Genomic DNA, 21424 nt, shown 5'->3' on the forward strand with positions numbered 1-21424 from the left:
CACAGGTGACTTAAGTGCCTTTTTGGACTTGGTACATAGTAGTGTCATTTCATATGATGAAAAGAAATCATTAAATGTATACATTTCTGCTTACAGTAAAAATAGAGTGTGAAAATGTGCTTTAAAGCAATAATTTGACATTTTGGAAAATATACCTACTGGCGTTCTTGCCAAGAATTAAATGAGAAGATTGATGCAAAGGTAATACAATCCACCCAGCACAGAGCCACTCATAAAACCACAGCCTGTTTATTTAGGGGTTTTTTTCTCAGTTTTTCTACTTATTAAATAAGCAGGGACTGGTGTGTCAACCAATTAACTTTAAAGGTGCTGACAAGCACAAATACACAGAGCTGTCTTTGCTCTAGGTAAGCTAATTTCTCCTGGCATAAGATTACAGTTGTGGTAGACAGATTTAGATAATCTTCTTACCTAATCTCAACAAATATTTGCATATTAATATGAAGAGAAGGGCAAGCCTTTTGATACCAGAAGCTTTCTGGTTCTCGCTTGTTTTTTATTTTGAGCAGTAATGAACAAAAGAGGAAAAAAAAGGGAATGCAGTCACCAAAATGCAGTCTTTTCAGTCTCGTCACCTTTTTAATGTTTAGGTAAATAAGTAACTAATGGCCATCACGTGGAACAGGAAGGCTTGGTCCAGATATCTGCTGGTTCGAGGTTAAGTCTTAGGACAACAGCAGACAGATTTTCAGGTCATTTCTTCATGTATGTGATGGCAAGCAAGTGAATACAAGTATGCTCCAAAAGCAGTGTGAATTAAGTCGAAAGAAAGACTATAGAGGCTTTCAATATGTGGATAATTTACTATAAATGTTTTAAGAATCTTTCTGCCTAATGATCTTTCATTTATCCTTAAGTAGATGTCTCTGCCAAAATTACATTATCTAGTTTATATGTATGTATTATACTCAATATAATGTCCAGTGAAATAATAATGCTTACCAGTACTGATGATACTTTAAAAGTAAATTAATCAATAACAGATATTCTGTGTAGTGAAAGTTGCAACAGTGATGGGAATTTGAATCAGCACAAGTTAGGCTTTGATTCAGACTTCAACCAAAGTAAACTCAGTATATATGGGGGGGGGGGGGGCTCTCCCTCTAAGGACATGGAAGGAATAATGAATGTCAGGTCTGAAGGAGGAGAGAGCGGGATAAAAAGAAACAGAAATAGAGCAGCTTTCATGACAGCATGGATCTCCACTGGGACATGAAGCTGCTCATTAAAACCTTTCTTAGTGTAGGGGAGAGAAGGTAACTGTGTTTTCTGTAGCAGCTACAGACCCCAAAGACACCTTGTTCTCTCCCTACACTCTCACCCAGCCTGTGAAGCTACGAAGTCTGTGATTATGCGAAGTCCGTGGTTGTGTGTGACCTGTTGTGCTCCTGAACTCTCTATTGTTGCATCGCCATTCGTTATGTAACGTGTTGTCTTTATTTCTTTTTAACCTAAACCAAATATGATGATACAAGACTTTGATTTATGTGTTCTTCCACTCATAAGTTGTATTTGGCTGTGTAGTCTTTCTTAAGTCTCTCTCTGTGGCTTTCCCCCTCAGCACTGAAGCACCCAATGAAAACAAAGCAAGCTCAAGGCTATGCAGCCCTACAGTTATAGAATGGGAGTGCCCAAACCCTGGGTATAAATACCCAAAGCTGAATCTATATTTAGCATCACTTCCACTTTGAAGCGAGGCCCAGTTTTGTCAGAGGAGATGAGTGCGCTGTGTAATTCTTGTATAGCTCCTAGCCGCAGCTTCTCTCTATATTTTTCATATTTGGGTTGAGCTGTTGCAATTCCAGTGCCAGACCATCCTTCCCTGGAAGAGGCTCATTTACAATATTGATGGCTGGTCTTGTGTAGAGGGACTAAGGATGACTGAACAATCACGTCAGCTCACCATTTATTGGTAAAAGTCAAGCATCGCCCAAAGGTGCGATTAGGAAACCCAATTACTTTCAGACTATACTTACACTGTGGTGCCACCTGCCTTGGGCTTACAGTTGTTTCTTTTATTACTTCCATTCTTTATTAATCTTATTCTGACACTTCTTCTATATCCTCATTTTGTTACATTTTTCTCTTTTTTAACCATGCTCATCTTTCTTTAAAGTGTTTTTGTCATTCTTGAAGGAAAATCTTAATAGCAGCATAATCTATATTTTCTGGATTCAACTGTAGAGTGTTTCTGATTTTTCTGCCATCTGGTTTTCATGAAAATCAGTAGAGATGAACCCCATTGCTTCTGTAAATTTCTTTTGATGACAATTTTATATATATATCTTATATATAACCATTCCTGGGCCAAGTTAGTTCATTAAATTACATTAGTGTGCCTGATGTTATATTGCATAAGAAGCCATATTGGCAGCTTTTTGGGGCAGTGGAAAAAGTGATTACAGGCCTTTGGCAGCAAAGGCTAACCAGCAGATGACAAAAGCAAATGTGTTTAACAGAGATTCCCAATAAAATGGCTTTCACTATTCTGGGAGGCTGGTGATGTCAGGCTGAGGATATTTTCTGGATTGAGAGGCAAGGTGTTTACTTATAGAAAGAAAATTCATTCTGCCCTAAACTGGATTTAAAGATCCAACAAAAGTGCATAGAAGGTCCCAATCTGCTCCATATGTGCAATCCAATACTATATACAATAAAACATATTATTTCCCACATATTAGTTGTGTGCTACAAGACACATGTGTGGTGACTCTTCAGATGAACAAATATTAAGTGTTCTTTTGTCAGAATAAAGCAAAGCTCTACTAACTGCAAACATATTAATGTGACTATTAAGTACATTTTAATTTTCTTTAAAAAACAAAACAAAATAAACATTGTCCATTTTTATTGTAGCATTGAAGGTCAAAGTACAAAACATCATGAAGCAATTTTATTAAGATAAAAATCCTTATAGAAGGCACCTTTAATTCAATTTTATTTATATAGCGCCAAATCACAGCAAACAGGCGCCTCAAGGTGCTTTATATTGTAAGGTAACGACCCTACAATAATTACAGAGAAAACCCAACAGTCAAAACGACCCCCTATGAGCAGCACTTGGTGACAGTGGGCAGGAAAAACTCCCTTTTAACAGGAAGAAACCTCCAGCAGAACCAGGCTCAGGGAGGGGGGGTCATCTGCTGAGACCCGTTTGGGGTGAGGGGAGGAAGACAGGACAAAAGACATGCTGTGGAAGAGAGGCAGAGATTAATAATAACTAATGATTAAATGTGGAGTGGGGTATAAACGCAGAGAGTGAAAAAGAAATACCCCTCAACGGCCTTGGCCTGCTGCCATGTAACTAAGGGAGGATTCAGGGTCACCTGATTCAGCTCTAACTGTAAACTTGATCAAAAATAAAGTTTTGAGCCTAATCTTAAAAACAGAGGGTGTTTCTCTCATGATTTCACAAATACAGTATAATGCAGTTCAGTCCCTGCTATAATCTCAGAATTATGTGGAATTATTGTGTTTCTTAAACGGTGTCTGCAGAGCCTGAAAAAGATTCATGGCAGAGTTGTTGAATCGTACCTAATGAAGTGGCAGATGTAAGGTACATTACATATTCCTATATAAAACATGAAGTAAATAACTATTACAGGAGCCAGATATGAAAAAATACTCAAATAACCATAACCTCGGTGTTTTTCTAAAATCAAATTTTTCGTTTTTTAGCTTCACAGCCAAAGAAAGTCAAATGTGTTTTAAAGAAGAAGAAGAAAAAAAAAGGTTTCTTCCGCAGTGACCAAATCATATAAAACTCGGTATTGACCTGGCTGGCAGATTTATAAAGATGGATGTGACCGGGTAGAATCTGGTGTTGGAGGGATACGAGTGGAAATGGATGGGGTTAGCGGCTCTCCGGTGTAATAAAAGAAATGAAAGTAGTAATAGACTCTCAGTGAATTCCATTAGGGACACATCGACACTACACAAGCCATTCATTATGATGATGCTGTGAAGTGAGATATTTCATTGTGGAACCCAATGCCCGGTGTGAAAGGGGACACTGAGGGATGGGTGGAGCACAAAGGTCTGCCTCAGCCTCGTTTACCGCTGTTCTCTTCTGTTTCTATGGAGATTTGAGGCTTTTCAGCCAATCAATCAATGAAAGCATGCTTTTCATCAGGCAACCTTGAGATTTTCTATGGAAGCGCTGATGGGCAGGAGCCCATTGAAATCTTGTGTTTGAAATTGTGTACGACTTTCCAAGGCTGTGTTCAAACTGAGCCCAAATGTATTTGTAAACTAAATCTTTATAATACGCGTTTGTGACATGGCGAAAGCATCTAAAGTAATTTGCGGCATTGTGCCACTTGTATATTAGTTTTTAATTGATTTTTGGATACAATGTAATTTTCAAACAGTTTCATACTGTACTGTATTTTGCCTTTTCTAGGTGGAAAGGGAGGAAAGAAGAAGAAAACAAAGGCTGGCTCTAAACCTACTAAAGCCAACGGGTCCAACTGGGCCAACGTTCCCCTGCCCCCTCCTCCTGTTCACCCTCTCCCTGGTACTGAGATGGACCATTATCCCAATGAGCACCACGAAGGGGGAGGGTACGTATGCTAATATAGACAAATACAGACAAATTATTCCATCATGAACAGATAATAAAACACATCTGAAGGCATAGAAACAACTTACACACTTTGCAGCTCAGTTCTCAGGAGAAGAGGAAGCTTGATGAAACAAAAGTTTTATTTTAACCAGATTATCAGATACCGAATCTTGAAAGTTGTCTCAAACTGCTTTCCTTTTCAGGTTTTTGTGTGTTTCTCATTAACATTTACAGGCCATTTAACCCAATTATATTGTTTTCTGGATCGCCTCTCCTTTTATACCCAGCCTCTTGTTTTTGGAGAAACCGAACGTAATGCATCTCAGTCTGTTTGAGTCCACTCATCCAACCTCTGCACAGACAATTAGGAGTTTTACAGCTTTTATCTAATTTATGTTTTAAAGTGGGCTCGAAGACAAATCATGCCTTACTGCTAAGAGTTTGTTTGAAAGAGGTCCACTGTTACCAAAATCTTCTGCAGCCAAGTTCAGTCTCGCAGGAGGAATTCAGGAGGCTAAGGAGATATACGCAGGAACATTTTATCTCTCAGTTTTGATATAGAGGAAAACAAGGATGAACACATGTGCAAGAGAAAAATAAATCCTTATGTTCCAAATATATTTAGTAAGTTTTGTGGGCAGCCAGGTGCAGACAAAAATGAAATGTAGAAATAGCAGCAGAAAGCAAAGCAGTGTAGATGATGTCTAACAAATTCTTGCATAAGCCTCCCACTAAATCTGTTTGTATATGAAATAATGCAAGTGCTTTGCATTAATGTCCTCTGACTGTACCTCACAACGCAGTCCACAACACAGCACTCGCTGGTGTGAGCAACACAACACATTTCTGTTAGTAATAACAGCTTTGATTTCTCTGCAAGGAATATCTACAGTACTGTACATCTGGTGAGAAGTAAGGGATCGATGCGTGGATAGTCTCCACAGGCAGCCAGTTAGACGCGCGCGCGATCTTTTGTACAGACTCTAGCACAAAAACTCATATCCAGATGGGTGCCAATCAAACTATCTGCTGACCCGTTCTTCAATCTATAAGATAAATGGAAAAGGAATGAAAATAAAACATATCCGAGCTGTCTCCTGCTGTGGGTTTGTAGACATACGGGTTTTGGACTCATCTGTTTGATGAATTCCATAGTGGGGGGAAAAAAAAAAAAACTCCTCATAGTACTGTTTTATAAAGAGAAAAGTGAGTGGGGGATGGAGCAGAGATTTATATTATCCACACACTAAGGCTAAAGCTGATATAAAAAGCTGAATCCTTATACGTGATTAATGCAGCGCCAGTCATCAACTCTCATGTAGTGTGGGGGTGCAGTGGTTAGCACTGTTGCCTCACAGCCTCTCTGTGTGGAGTTTGCACATTGTCCTGTGTCGGCTTTAGTTTCCTTTGACTCCAGCTTCCCGCCACAGTCCAAAGACAGCTGTTTGGTTAATTGGTGATTCTTAATTGGTGATTGGTGATGCTGTACATCGGCTGCAGGGGTGGATGTGAAAGTTTACCTGATAAGCATTTAAGAAAATGGATGGGAATGGATTTAGTGTAGTGAATACAGTAAATCAACACTGTACTTTAGGTATGAAGTAACTTGTGTAAGTGATTGCGAGAGTGTCTCACTGTGGTCCAGTTGGCACTATGTCCTCTTACTCCCATTTCCAATCTGGGAGAGTCATCTGCTTTAATGGGCTATCTGGCAAATGAAGAGTCTCATGCACTGTAAATCTGAGGCTGCTCTTAATGGCAGCAGATTAAAACAGTTATGTCCTATGGAGTGTGCACTGACAAATTTCTTTAATGAACACCTTCTTTATGGCTGGTATTATTTCAGCATGTATAAGCACAGCTATGAGGAGGTGAAGCTTGACACCGACTGTAATTCTAATCAGGACTGTTGTATAACAAATTGCTGTCCAATGAAAGTTGGACAAGGTCACAAAACCATGTTAGTATTTAGGAGTTTCTTTTGATATATTTATTATTTTATGCCTTCTTTTACCTCTACTGACCGTATCATTCATCACACATAGCATTAAACTCAGTGAGCTGTGTTAAATTAAGTTTGTAGGTTATCATTTTTGGTTGTGGTGGCTGCTGTGTTTCAAATATAGCTGACAAACAATCAAAGCAACTATTGAAAAAGAGTTTTTGTTTTTTTTTAATCATCTTTTGAGCATAAGTACCCGAGCTTTTCTTATTTTGTAATCTGTCAAATGTTTCTGGCATTTTCAGTTAAGCTAATTGATTGAATAATTGAGAAAATAATGGGCAGTAGAAAGTAGTCAATAGTAATCAGTTACAAAAATAATTGCTTATAGCCCTTGCTCAGAGTAAACGTAACCTTAACTGCATTTGTATGGCACACATGCATTTTCCCCTCAGGTATGAGAGTGATGGTTGGGGTCCGCCCATGCCTGTGCAGACATATCTTCACCAGGGCATGGAGGACGAACTGGAGGAAGAGGAGGAGAGGGTTCCCACTCCGCCCATCCGAGGCGTTGCCTCTTCCCCTGCCGCTGTGTCCTTCGGACAGCAGTCTACGGCCACACTGACCCCCTCTCCTCGGGATGAGATGCAACCCATGCTCCAGGCCCATTTGGATGAGCTGACCAGAGCCTACCAACTGGACATGGCAAAACAAACATGGTAAACACAGGAAGCATTAAAAAGCACTGGATATGTTGAAATTAGATACTGCAGTTGTGTATATATCTATCTAGACAGATGTGTTGTTGTATATTGTATATGCATTGTTGTTATTTTACAGTGCTTACTGTACATTCTGTTCCTGTTTATTGCTTCCAGGATTTATTTTGTTCCTGCAGTATTCCTCATGTCAACTGTGTGTGCAGTGGAGATAAACCCATTAATCATTCCATTTTAATGGGCCCATGCTACCACTTAGGCGACTACTGTATTTTGCTCACTCTAAGAGACACAATTTCTTACCCACGGTTGTTTACTCCCCCTACACCCATGCAGTGCATTCCATTGTTGTTGTGCTCATGCAAGTCAGATGAAGGCCATGCTTCATTCTGTCAGCAATGCGAAGAGAACGAGAGACTGGCATTCATTCATAATAGTGAAGTGGGTGGTAGTGGGGGAGCAGGGAAGCCTTGTCAAGAAGGAGATGTCATGTTACCCAGTAATGACTATGTTGGTTAGAGAGCATCTCTGACAACACCAGAGGGCCAGTAATTACAACCAATTCCCACTGCAAACCGCGTCAAAGACTTTGCACTCCTCTAACAAACGTGGCTGTCAGCGGAGCAGGCTGCCACTGAGGTGACAGCCATGTGTCGACAGGCCTGGAGTGCATGCCTTTGTACCATGCACAGCAGCAATTAGTAGGTCATTGTGTTAGCATGCAAGCTGCACTGTGGAATTAGTGAAATTGTCCATATTTATTCAGCGGTCCACATGAAACATGTCTGAGTAGTTAGCTCTGCATTTCCACTTTTACCCTTGAAACCATCTTTCCAAAGCAGTCACTGAATTTTCCCTTTATACTTTCTATAGTCATCACCGCTCCACATTCCCTGATATCAGATCATATGGAGTATTTTTTTTGTTTTCTTTTCTTTTCTTTGCAGGCACATGCAGGGAGGCTCTCTTCCTCCCCAGGCTCCAGCTCCTCCAGTGGGCTACGTGTCGAGCACAATGGTTTCCGACCTGGAGACTGACCTGCCTGACGATGAGGAGGAGGAGGACGAAGAGGAGGAGGAGGATGAAGGCTATGGAGCCAGGCATCCTCGCGGAATTGAGCACACACCGGGGTCGAGCATGGACAACCTGGACAGCTCTTTAACAGGTGAGGCTGTCGGATTCATATCTGGAGCTGTTAACTTAATGCCGTTAACCGCAGTATAATTTATTTTAATTCATCAGTCAATGTGATTCTTTTTTTTTTTGTTCTAATCCCATAAACGGGTATTCATCTCCCACAGTCGTTACATCTTGTTTAATGGTAAATGGATTGTTGTTCATAACACGTTCCTCATGACTTTAGTGTGTTAATTTTTGGCCCTCAATCAAGTTTTTTTTAAGCACCTTTGGCAGGCTCTGGGGAATTACAATTATCATTTTCAAAAAAACAGATAAGAAAGTCCATGAATTTTAAACAGGATAGTGAGAGGGAAATTAAGAGGAGGGGAGAGGTAGGGGAGAGTGACTGTGATTTAACTCGCACACAGCTCCGGAGCCAGAGCCAACCATATCTTCCCGAGGAGATTTGAAATAAATTTCACGTGCGGCATATTCCATTCCAGACTAGAGGCACCATTTCCATTTTTACAACTCACTGCAAACTTTTACAGCCGTCTGTTAGGGGGACATATGAAGGGCATGACATTGCAGTGGCAGAGCTGGATCCTGGATTGCTGCTCTCATACTGATCAGGTCTGACTCTCCATCTGCAATGTAAAGGGTAAAGCTGCAAAAATATTTATGATAAAAGTGACATATGGGGGACCAGGTTTGATAGAAAATTCTGGTTTAGTGTTCACCTGTGACATTGTGTGTCCCGCAGGTTATGTGTGTAAATACTGAAAAATAAAGTCTGTGTTGAGACATTTATGGGTGGTCAGAATAAGGAAGAGAATAGGAAACAGAGAGAGCTGGGCTGCCTGAGAGAGAAAGCTCAAAAATAAAAGGACAAACAGTGCTGTATATTGGCCTGCCCTGTCAGTAGAAACATTAAAGAGTGGTTTTCCATGGGATGATGGAACAGCGGTTTTGGTAGCACTGACACATGCTGCTGCTGATGTATTTAGAGGAATATAAAGCGGTAACGGGGCCCTAATCTGCTGCATCTCTCCTCCACTGTATTACTCTGAAGACAGCGCTATTTCTTTTTATCTCTCTGCAAGTCTGCCTCTCACCCCATCGTTTGACAACACAGACGCAGCCCCGGCTCTGAGGTTAGCGGGAGAAAGAGAGGGGAAAAAAAAACTGCTGAGATTTATTGCAGCCACCATTTTAAGGCTATGCAAACAGGGGAGGGATAGGAGTGAGATTCCTGTCGAGCATCGCTTGATGGATTTGTCATTGTTTTAATAATATGGAAATAGGTCTGTTTTCATAATGTTACACCAAAGGCCAGTAAATCAAACTTTTCAGTGATGCTCCAGGAAAAAAAAAGACCTGCGTTCTCCTCAGGGGCCATTTTTCAAAGGCAGAGTGTCTGCACAGGTTTTCCAGTGCTTTATTCCATGCTCCGAGTTAAGGCAACTTATTTTTAGCTGATAAATGTAACTCCTCGTTCTGTGGTGGTATTGCAGAGCTATTGCTTGCACGAGCTACAGAAATGAGGTGAGCACTTAGGTATTACTCGGCTTTATATAGGTCACGTGCAGCTAAGATGTGGTAGCAGTGAAGCTGTTATGCCTACAACGATTTGAAAGCTTGGCTGTTCTGGGCGATTACTCACCCATAAAGCTTTGCCAGGTTTGTGAGGTGTGGGGTCAGATCTCCTGGTGGCAGGTAGAGATGCCCGCTCATCAGGGGAAATGATTTTCCTACTTAACGACATGCAGATTAGGGTTCCCGTCAGTATAAATCAGGTTTAGTGGCAGGAGGGAGCTCGCTTGGGTATTACTGCCCCCCCCCCCCCCCCCCCCCCCCCCCCCCAAACCATCTAATGTTTACTGGTCTTGCTCTACCAGTGCATGGAACATGGGAGGTGTTTTTTTTAGAGAGCACGGTTTGCCCCGTTGCTCTCATTCAAGACGTGATGAAATGGCAGATATGTAGAGCAAACATTGGTCCGCAGCCATAAAAAAAAAAGTTATATTTCTAGGGCAAAAAGAAGCCTAGATTGAATTTTTATCAAATTATGTTAGAATGATCACAGTTTGATTGGATTGCTGTTTCTGAGAATAGAAGTGCTCCAGAGGTTCAGCAGTAGAAAGTGGCAGTTAGAGCCACTGAAAAGTCATTCTGTGATGTGATTTGCTGAGGCAGTGTTCCTCCGCTGAGCCGAAAGGACTTGGAAGCTTCAGTGCTTTGGCTGGCACTGCCTATACTTCATTATCTTCTCTATTCTTTGTGGGAGGATTGGACCCAGTGGAATTGCTGTCTTTCTTTCTTAGTGAAAAACTCTTAGAGAAGAATTTCAAAGAAAATGGCTAGGAAAGATAGAGGGCTCAAACTAGCTGCCTTCGATTTCAGTTGGCTCTGTAAAAAAAAAAGGGAGGGGGGGGGGGTTGTGTAAGGGAGTACTCTATCTTATGCAAGCCTATATTTTATAGAAGTTCCCATTAATCTGAGAGAATTTCCCTGTAATAGGAGTGAAAAGATGTTGCAATCTCCTCTGTTGAAGGTGCAATTCCATAAAGTCACAAGCAATGACTAAGTTAAAGCCTGTTTGAGAGATCTGGTTGTAGACAAAGGGACTCACAGATGGGGAAGTTGGAAAACCCTTTGAAGGGGATTTCCCAGTGTGTCTGGTTAAATAAACCACAGTGTTATTAACAAGTTTTATGTCCAATTTTTAACGTGATCTATTGTGTCGCAAAGGGAAGTGCCATCTTGAGAGACCACACTCTGCATCCCATTCATGTGTGAGTTGTGTTCATTTGAATCGCAGCCCGCGATATGCAGCAATCCCGGCCAAGAATGCGCCACCCTTTGTATTATCCTGACCTTTTAATGAATCCTGCTGCTAACCTTTGTCCCCATCATTCTCTAAACAACCTTTACCCTCACATCTCCCCACGTCTCTGCTAGACCGGTTTGTCCGATCGCATCGCTCTGTGTGAAGGAAGGATAGTGTGTGAGCTGAGTGCTTGGGTTTATGCCACTTTAGCAAAGGCTGCCAAACCAGTCCCACTGAAAGCTGTCACATTAGCCGACTGTTCTCTCTGTTTTTGCTTGCCAAAATGGCATATTTTTATTGGCAGACTGATGCTTTTATATTTAAAGTGCTGGCCCAGCTTTTTATGTGAAGGAAGAAAAATCGAGGCATGAAGAAGTACAGTAGCGTATAAGCCAAAAGTCTGACAATATATACACATTTTATTTATGTGTGTCCTTTTGATCCTGTCAAATACTCAGTTTTGTTCCAGTGTTTGTAGCTTGTTGAGCAGAATATTGATTAACTCTTCTATAATTTATTCATGTTAAAATCTTTAAAGTGCCGTAGAAGCTTAAACCTGTGGTAGCTGCAGTTTGCTTAAAACTGCTGCACATTTTTAGACAGTGATGGTTGTGCATTTTTAAACAGGACTGAAAAAAGAAATCTGTGTGCGTAGCTCCAGGTGTTTGATTCAATACACCGTTTTGTGAGATGTCACCTGAGGCGGTCGTGTAGCTAACTCCGCTCTGCACAGGTGCGCTCATTGTTCTTTATCAAAAGACGAGCAAAATAAGTTGATGACAGTCCTGCTGTTCCACTGTGTACATTCTGGTGTGTGTTATTGTGCATGTGTGTGTATGCAGTTTGTGTGTTTGTAATAGATGAAAGAGGGCAGGCCAGAACAGAATGACTACACAAAGCGCTCACCTGCAAGAACAGAAATGCCCTGCAGCAAATTTAATTCATTTAAGTGTACAATGTACATACTGATTTTTTTTTTTATGAGATCGCTCAATAAGTTTATTCATCTAAGTTTCCAATCACAGCACAGATGTTCAGAATGTAAGATCATATATCCATAAAGGTTATGGACACTGAATCTGTATGAGCATGGGATTTCAGTGCGAGTGTTTCAAATAAATAACTACTCAGCTACACACACACAAACATCTATGCTGAAACCTGTGGTGTTCCACAGGGTCCATGGTGAATGGGTGGGGCTCAGCCTCGGAAGATGATCGTAATTTCTCCAGCCATAGGTCCAGTCTGGGCAGTTCATCTGATGGCTCGATCTTTACCCACTGCAGCTTTGCCCAGGCCCTGGTGGCTGCTGCAGATAAGGCAGGCTATCGCCTTGAAGGCACTAGTCTCAGCAAGAGAGGTTGGTGTGTGGGACAAAAGATACCTGCTGCTGGACTGGACCTTCTGCCACTGACAATTTATTTGTTCTTTTCTGCTTTAATTGTTCCTCCTGTCATCCATTGGCTGAGGTTTCCTCCCATAATGCTGCCTTGTTTCCTTTTCTTCTGCTTGTGGAGGCTGTGCGCAGGTTGTGCATGGTTCCTGCTCTATAATGGCTACATTGTGGTCTCCTGATCCTTAACTTTGACTGAGCTCTTATGTAACTCATCTTTCTCTGCTTTCTTCGGTTAATTATGGAATATCTGGGCGATATGCTGTACTTGCAACCTTTTAAGGACTTCTACCAAAGTGCTCTGTCTTCTAATAAAAACATTTACCTTTTTTTTTTTCCCCCCTAATAGGCTTTCTGGATCTTGATTAATTATATATAGTTTTCCTGATGACTGTTTGGCCTTCACTGTCTCAGTGTTGGCTCTGTAATATCTTTACTAACCATCTGGCCTGTGGTCCTTTATGCCTCCTGCAGGTAAAGGCTTGTCCCATAGGCCTCGGCCCAGCAGTCCATTTTCAACAGATGGCAGCACAGTCGGCACACACAGCTTGGGCCACCAGAGGGCCACTAGGCCAACACGCAAACCCCGAAGTCAGGGCACAACACCCCACCGGAGAGATGCTGGTGCAGACGGTGAGGAAGCAACTGAAAACAAATTCTGAAAAGTTTGTGGAGAAAGTTCCCCGAAATATGTTTTTATTTTAAAAACATAAAGGAGTTATGGTAATATGTAATGTATATATTCAAGATTCAAGATTCAAGAAGTTTATTGTCATGTACACCGCAAAACACTGTGGTTATGCTGAGCAATGAAATTCTTACTTGCGACTGCTTTACAAACAATTGAAATAAGCAACTAAGTTAAAATAAAATTTAAGAACTAGTATATTAGGAAAGTAAAAGTAGAAAATAAAAATAAATAAATAATAAAGCAAGTGCAATATATACAGATATATACAGATGAAAGAAAGGCAGGTAATCACAGTTTGGTAATCAGTCAATATATATGCACGTAATGCATGCATTCAGTTGACTTACTGTGAGTTTCGCTTGACGCAGACCTACCTCCTCCACCCGAGCCGCCTCCCTGTCAGGGGCAGGGCCGTGTCCAGGGGGCCCGCAGTATAAACAGCATGGCACCCCCAACAGATAGGAAGGCTTCTTCCCTAGAGCGCCCGCCTATGTCAGGATCCCTGTGTGGGCCAGAAGACGTGAAGAGCTCCATTGAGAGACAGACACGCACGTCTATGGAATATCAACGCCAGGTTCAAGACAGGCTGGGCTCTGCAGACCGAGCTGATGATGGCCGCAGGGGTCACAAAACAGGTACAGATGAAAAATCAAGTAGTTAGCTATGAAACAGGGAATTAATGCACAAAGGCTAACACACAGATAATCATTGCAATGTTTAGCATACCACACAAAAACGTAAGTACTAACAGGTTATTGCCACTGCATTTTTAAGCAGTAGGCTGAAAGTCAGCTGAGCCTTTCCATCTGGTGGTTAGTTTTTTTTGTTGTTTTTTTTAAAGATTCATGAGCTAATATAATCACCACCTGGAAATCTTTGATGGAGTTTAGGTGCATGAAGGTGTTGACATCACCGTTAGAGTCTTGTTGCTGTTGTTGTTTTTAAAAAAAAAATTTTTTAATTAGATAAAGGTGTATTAAGTAACAGTTTTACACATTTGCACCACTTCACAACCCCCCAAAAAAATCTATAAAATAGTTTTACTCACATAAAGCCATCAATCGGCACAAAAAAAACATTCCTTTCAGAAGGAAGTGGAAAATTGATTTTCGTTGACTGAACTATTTATTTTAATAGAAATATAATTCCTTTCATTATAGCCAGAAAACAACACAGGAGCTTAGCTGCTGCTGTGATTTGGTGGTGCTGGGGGATTTTTCCTCTAAGTGCTTGTGTCGAAGTTAGTCATGCTGCTTCGAGACTGGGCTCCCATGAACAGATTGCACTGTCTGCCACTTGCTGTGGTTTCCAGAATGCCCCCCTCAGCCCTCCCTCAGCTGCCGTAATGCCCCTGTAACTGTTGCCAGTACTGGCCCGCTCCACTCCAAGTAAGGCAGGAGGCCCCAGCAACTGAAATGCACTCTAATCGCTTCAGCTTTCTTTTCTCACACAAACACCAGCCACTCTACACTCCATCTGTGTGTGTTCATTAATTTTATGTGTGTCCGCGCGCCTGTTTGTTTGCGACCGTTAGAGCTCTCCATGCTGTGCTCCTTGGCCTCTTCGTGCCAGGAGTTTCTCAGACAGTCAATCTGAGACTGTGAGACAAAGACAGGTGTCACAATCAGCATCTTTACAAAAAACACTGCAGGTGAATTCCCTGATGTTTCAGTGCGCTGACTGGTTTGCAGTAGACTCCAGTGAGGTTAGGGAGGGCTCTATTACAGTCATTAGCAGAGCAGTGGGGAGCAGTTTGATGAGATTTCATGCAATGATGGAGACTGCTGAGGGTCAATGTTATGTTGCCCTGCAGCAGGGGGTGCCACAGCAGCCAGTAGTCCCTCTGTTATTGTATTTACCCTCCTCGTAAGGGTGGTGGCTGCAAGGCCATGTGCGAAGCTGCAAATCCTCTCTGTGGCACAGCCTGGCATTGCTCGTTGGCACGGCCACTCTGCAGATGTCAGGAGCACGGGGTGGTGGTTGCAAAGTGCTCTTTGTCTCCATGCATCAGTTGGAAGATGTGTAACACTGTGGTGATAAAAGTTCAAACTTAAAGTATGCCTCTTGGTTTCCTGTGCGTGTGCTTTTAGAAGATGGGTGCCTGCCATACAGTAAACCATCGTTCCCCTCCCCCGGTGGCCACAATTCTGGCACAGGCTCCTCCAAGGGCTCAACGGGGCCACGCAAGACTGAGGGTCCACGACAACCACAGCAGTGGACCGCCACAGAGCACGCTGAATTCCTGGGGACCAACGGACAAGGACAGTACTCAGGAGAATTATGTGAGTAATTTAGTACTTTGATGTTTGACAGCAGTGCTTTATGGTATATGGTGCAGCACATATACTGCAATAAAAAACAAAAAGGGGCATGCTTTGTAGGCCAACAATACTGATTTTAAAATTACTGTAGCGACATCTTGCCAAACAATAGTTTATCCAACCTGCCAGTACTTGTGGTCACTTCCTGTGCTAAGTGTGTCTGGCTGTAGTTTCAGCATATGTTTTCAAGCACAGCTTGTCAGTGTGTGTGTGTGTGTGTGTGTGTGTGTGTCGTGCATGTGCGCAACATAGCTTATATTTTACTGGCGGTTATTGTTGTAATTTGGGAAAGACTCAATCCAGCTGCTTTCTTTCAACTCCTGGCAAAAATGCTTCCAAACATATTTATTAGATTCTTTACATAAAATGTCATTTACACATTTTGACTACCCTCATATTTTCTTTCACTCCCCTTCCTCCTCACAGAGTGATCCGCCTGCAGTTTAAACTGGAGAGAACCTGTTCGGCCTTTGGAAGAGTGACACCCTCTTTGCAGAGGGGGTGCTGAACTTTGTCCTCACCCGTGTGCTCTCAGAGGGAAGGCGTGCAGCAACAGTGCAAACAGTGTCACAGAACTGTAAATGTGATGTATAGACACAGACATACTGTACATCTCACTATGTTTTTGTCCTCAAGAAAATATTTTCCACCTCCTACCTTATTGTAATTTTCTTTTTGTTAGAAAAAGGCAAGTAAAAGAAAAAAATCAAAACATCTATAAGATAACAAATTTTCTGGTAACTGCCCTTTGGTGAAAAAGGGGAATTTTTGTTTCCTGTAAATATATTCTTTAACTTGTTGTTGCATTGCTATGCAAGCCTGATTCAGTTTGAGCTTTTTATTTCCATATACAGGAACAGTTGGGTTTTATCTGGTTATTTGTATTATATGTGAAATGAGTGGCTCTTGTGCCATAAAAATAATTGTTTTATAATCCATTGTTTGTTGATAGCTACCATTAATTATTATCATTATTATTAATTATTAATTATTGTTTTTGCACTGCAATTTTTGGTGATAAGCACAAAAAACATAGCTCCTGCTGACATGAAGAACCGGAAGAATATGTGAAGAGGAGTTTCTGTACTGTAAAGTAGAGAGAAGAAAAATATATGCTAATGTACAGAGAGATATTAAAGAGTAACGCTTTGTTCACAGACAGCAACAAGTGAGGCGCCCGTTTCCACAGGTGAGGCAAATTTGGGTGGCAGACACGCAGGGCTCCTGAGGGTCTGAGGGACGGGTACAGTGCAGGGCCACACGAAGTACAGAAAGCTGCAGTTGGTTATTTAATCCCTAATTAACCTGAAATTATAGAAACATTAATCTTCAGTGTTTTGGGGCAACTCCGAGCATTGTCTCCATTCTGATAGAAGGGTCTCCAAGTGTTTCAAATTCTGGGGTTTTTGTTGTTGTTTGTTTTTACTGCCTAAATAATTTTGCTACCCAGATTTATGCTCCATATTCAGTAAGACAGCACACTTAGAATAAAACGGTTAAAAGGGAGGAGTCGCTGAGCGTGCTGCAGTCCGGACGGAGCACTTAGAGGCAGATTTGTGATTCTTCTAAGGCCTTAATCGGTAGGAAACACAAACACAGGAGCATTTACAGACATTTGAGGTAACGATACTTATGAAATCATCAATGGAGCATCAGCAATTGTTTACATCTTTTGTTTTTTTATTTTGTTTGATTGTTTTTTTTTTTTTTGTTTGATTTTTACAGCACTTACTCTTTCATTTTCATGTTTGTGATGTTGTCGGTGGTTCAGTACGATCCAAGAAAACGACACACCGACCTGCTGGGTTCAGCTGGCCTCCTGCACGCTAAGATCAGCTCAGTCTGGTGTCAGTAATAAGGAAAAAAAAAATGGTGTGTGTATGATTTACATTGTAGCTTTGAGTGGAGTGAAAATGGAGAAATGCCTTGTATATTAACTGGTAGGTCTCACTGCCTCCGAGTGTGGTGCAGAACACTTTCTGTCTGCCTGACTGCCACCAAACACACACACACACACACACACTTATCCATCTGCCGCTTTCGACTCCTCAGCCTCTGATTCTCAGTTGTCGTCTTTTCAAACGACTTGTTTTTGTTTTGTTTTTTTTGGTTGTCCTTTTTTAAAATGAGAAGCTTGTTTCTTTGTATGCCTTTTATGGACTCCAAAACGCTGCTTACAACAACGATATTTTCAATATTAATGTTCAGGATTTTGTGGTATGATGACTGTTTGTTTTGTCTTTTTTTTTTTTGTACTGCTAATGTTGATAAAGGGGGGGGTGGGAAACTAAAGGCCATCAGATGCTGTTGTACTGTTGTCGCCATACCATGTCAAATTTTTTGTTTTTTACCATCCACCCAGTGGCCAGTGTTCTGGAAATGAGGTGCAAAGAGTATCTCAGGTTATTTTACATTCTGGTGGTGTTTATGTATGTGTATATATGTGTATATATCCATATGCATCTCCACTTGATTACGCCATTCCCTTTTCATTGACAGTTTATCCCTCTCATGTCTGATTCTGTCGTCCCCTCTTTTCTTTTCTGCTGTGGACTTTGAGTATAATGTGCTGGTTCATCCACCTTAAGATGTCAGTAAAAGAACATACCAAATTAAGATTGATATTTCTAATGTCTAATGCGTTTTAGTGTCTCTTTAATACTCATTGTTTTTCTTTTAAATCACAGTGTCGTTTTGTATTTATTAAAATGATAATAAAAGTATATTGTGAAATATGCATAAAGATTCGTGAGATATAAAATGTGTTTTTTTTTTGTTTGTTTTTTTTTTTTGCTTCCTTGTAAAGTTTGGTGTCAGAGCCGAGCAGCGAGGCCACAGGGAGGTGAAAGGCACGCCGTGTCCACGGCACGGTGACGTGCCGGGTCGGCAGTCCGAGTCACTTTTCGTCTTGCATGTTCACCGCACTGCTCTCCTCATGTCAAAACTAAAGAAACTTAAAACCCTTTCAACACAAGGAGTAAAAAAAAAAAAAAATGCTCACAATTTGCTTGTCAAGATAATGGAGAAAACGTCTTTTTGGAAGGATGAAAGTGCTTTCCCTCTCTTTTGTTCATTTTCTCAATATTGTTGGTTCTTTGTAGCCTATCTGTGTGTTGCCTTTTTTTGCTATAAAAGAGGATTAAAAAATGACAAAAAGAGAAAGTTGTTGGTTGAAGTCTTTCTGTACAGTTAAGGGTGAGGCTGACGCCCTGATCTGATGCCATTTCTACAGTACGGTACATTCTCCCTTTTTTGTTTTTTCTCCTGTAACCCACCTTCTGTATTCACTTGCATGTCCAAGAAGAGAGTGGATCAAAAAAAAAAAAAACTTTTACAGCTTCATTCCCACGTCCTGTAAGATAAATCCATGTTCTTTTATTTCCTTGTACCTGGATCAATATCAAATAAAATATTTTTGAAAAATGGAAAAATGGCTTTGTCTTTGATAGAAAGACTGCAGCACTGGAGAATTGATAAAGTCCAATTCAACTCAGTTTGACAGAGAAACACGCAGTCAAACATTATTTTTATGGTCAAGCATTCAGTTTTTCTGGGATACTTGCTCTGCAGCTGCAACATTAAAAATGCAAGTCTGCCTTTTTTTTTTTTTCTTCTAGAAAACCTGCCCCTGCTAATATCTCAGCAGCGCTTGACTCAGCAACAACACGAGTGCAGTTATCTTGTGCCGTAGTAGAGATGTTTGGCTCACTGTGTGTTTGAGAGGGTTCCTGACTCAGCTGTGTGTTTTATGTCAAACCAATCCCTGCCTTGATCCTTCTAGAAGAGCAGCTTCAAACACAAACCCAAATCTCCTAAATCACTGAGACAGGCAGCTTGCTTTCAAGCTTTCTTGCACAGAGCTCAAACTAAAACCTGTGAAAATTCTCTGAAAACTTGTGAAAGACGTGCTGCAAAATGGGCAACATGAAACTAGGAACAGCCTCGTAAACAAGCAGGCAGCATGGTGGTGTGCTGTCACTTAAAGCAAGAAGGTCCTGGGTTCCAGTCAGCCAGCCGTCTGGGGCCTTTCTGTGTTGAATCAAGAATCAAGAATGCCTTTATTAGTCCCACAAATGGGGAAATTGCAGTTAACAGAACATCCATCCAAATATAAACATAACACAGACAGGGGGGACAGATGTCTGAGGTCATGCAACCGTTTCACAACGGCGCTACCTTTAGCAGAGAGACAGAAAGAGATACATTGGGATAGTTAGGTTCAAAAAATCATCTCATACTGTGTTCATAAAGAACACCTTACGAGGTTCCAAAAAACACCTCAGCAAAAAGCATATTGCACATATAAAGCCGGGATAGCAGTATGGTGGGTAGGGTCAGGGTCAGGAGGAGATGCAGACGGAGACGAGACGGTGGGGGCATTGTGGAGCCCAGATACCAGCTCCCAGCCAAACAGTTCGCTGATAGTGATGGAAGTTCATCAGCGGCCTTGGTACACCAGATCCAGCTTCACAAATCACAGAGAGGGCTGAGGGGGATAGCGGCCTTCACACATAGCTCTGGAGAGATATGATTGCCAGCCAAGGCCGGCTAGGGAGCCGAATTCTGATAATGCAGATGTTGTTTTGGAACAGGCTGCTTGTTTTTTTCAACAGCCTTCAGTCTCACTGGGAAACCATTCAATAAATCCAATAATCCAAATTCATTAGTTACCGTCCTCACTGTGCAGAACCGTACCTTATCTCCAGATCGAACCCCTCTCACCTGCTACTCCCCAAGTCTACGGCTCAGGTTCATCAGGCTTTGAGTCTGAGTCTGTACCATTCTGGTCAGCCCATCCACCTGGGTCGGCAGCCTCTGCAGATGTCGAACTGCCGTCCAGGTTTTCTTGATTTCTCGGTAAATCAGGTATCCTCCAAGCCCACGTCTTCCACCTCGAGGGCCGAGAAGCACACAGGTCTCCACGAGCTCCAAGAGTCGATGACGTATCCAACCGGGTCTGTTCCACTCGGACACGCAGGCTCCCCTTTCCCAGATCTCATAGTGGAAAAAATTCGATCAATGGTCTTGAAGGCCCAGTTTGCCAAATCCATATTGCTCTCAATCTTATTCTTATTCGAACAGTGTGCAATAGACGCTCTCACAGCAAGCAGCAAGCAGGAAAGATAGGGAGGGCAAGGAGAGAGAACACGTTGAGTTTACGTGTTCTCCCTGTGCCTATGTGGGTTCTCTGCAGGTACTCTAACTTCCTGCCGCAGTCCAGAGACATGCGTTTTAGGTTGCTGGTGATGTTAATCTGGCCATAGGTGTGAATGGCTGTTTGTATGTGTTAGCCCTGTGGCGGACTGGCATCCTGCCCAAGGCGTATCACACCTCTCAGCCTATCACAGATGAGATAAGCTCCAGCCCTCCTGTGATCCTGATTTGCACAAGTGGTTAAGAAAATGTTTTAATGGATATAAACATATTACATTAGCACCTAAATTTATTGCATACCCCAAAGAATAATTCTATCCGTATTCTATACTGCTCAAAAAATTTATAAGAACACTTTTTAATCAGAGTATAGCATCAAGTCAGTGAAACTTCTGGCATATTGATCTGGTCAGGTAAGCAGCAGAGGGGCTTGTGAATCAGTTTCAGCTGCTTTGGTGTCAATACAGGTGCACTAGAGGGGCAACAACGAGACAACCCCCAAACAGGACTGGTTTTACAGGTGGAGGCCACTCACATTTTTTCCCCTCCTCATCTTTTTTTTTCCCACTAGTTTTGCATTTAGCTAAGGTCAGTGTCGCTACTGGTAGCATGAGGAGATACCTGCACCCTACAGAGCTGGGAAGTAACGAAATACAAATACTTCATTGCT

General features: G+C 41.7%; 1 protein-coding gene across 8 annotated transcripts in view; it reads left to right on the forward strand.

Moving 5' to 3' along the window:
• The window catches only part of robo2 (roundabout, axon guidance receptor, homolog 2 (Drosophila)), a 171052-nt gene extending 152066 nt beyond the window's left edge, over positions 1-18986 (forward strand). For 6 of the 8 annotated variants that reach the window (XM_030743915.1, XM_030743917.1, XM_030743919.1 and 3 more), the window contains 8 exons: positions 4424-4583; positions 6983-7246; positions 8194-8411; positions 12373-12555; positions 13063-13221; positions 13648-13914; positions 15370-15561; positions 16027-18986. In XM_030743915.1, coding sequence (XP_030599775.1) covers positions 4424-4583; positions 6983-7246; positions 8194-8411; positions 12373-12555; positions 13063-13221; positions 13648-13914; positions 15370-15561; positions 16027-16028 — 1445 coding nt within the window. In that variant the 3' untranslated portion in view covers positions 16029-18986. The remainder of the gene's footprint in view (positions 1-4423; positions 4584-6982; positions 7247-8193; positions 8412-12372; positions 12556-13062; positions 13222-13647; positions 13915-15369; positions 15562-16026) is intronic. The other 2 variants (XM_030743916.1, XM_030743920.1) reach the window with 2 other exon arrangements.
• The last annotated feature ends 2438 nt before the right edge of the window (positions 18987-21424 follow it).

The sequence above is a fragment of the Archocentrus centrarchus genome, chromosome 13 (genome assembly GCF_007364275.1).
Source record: "Archocentrus centrarchus isolate MPI-CPG fArcCen1 chromosome 13, fArcCen1, whole genome shotgun sequence".
NCBI classification, from domain to species: domain Eukaryota; kingdom Metazoa; phylum Chordata; class Actinopteri; order Cichliformes; family Cichlidae; genus Archocentrus; species Archocentrus centrarchus.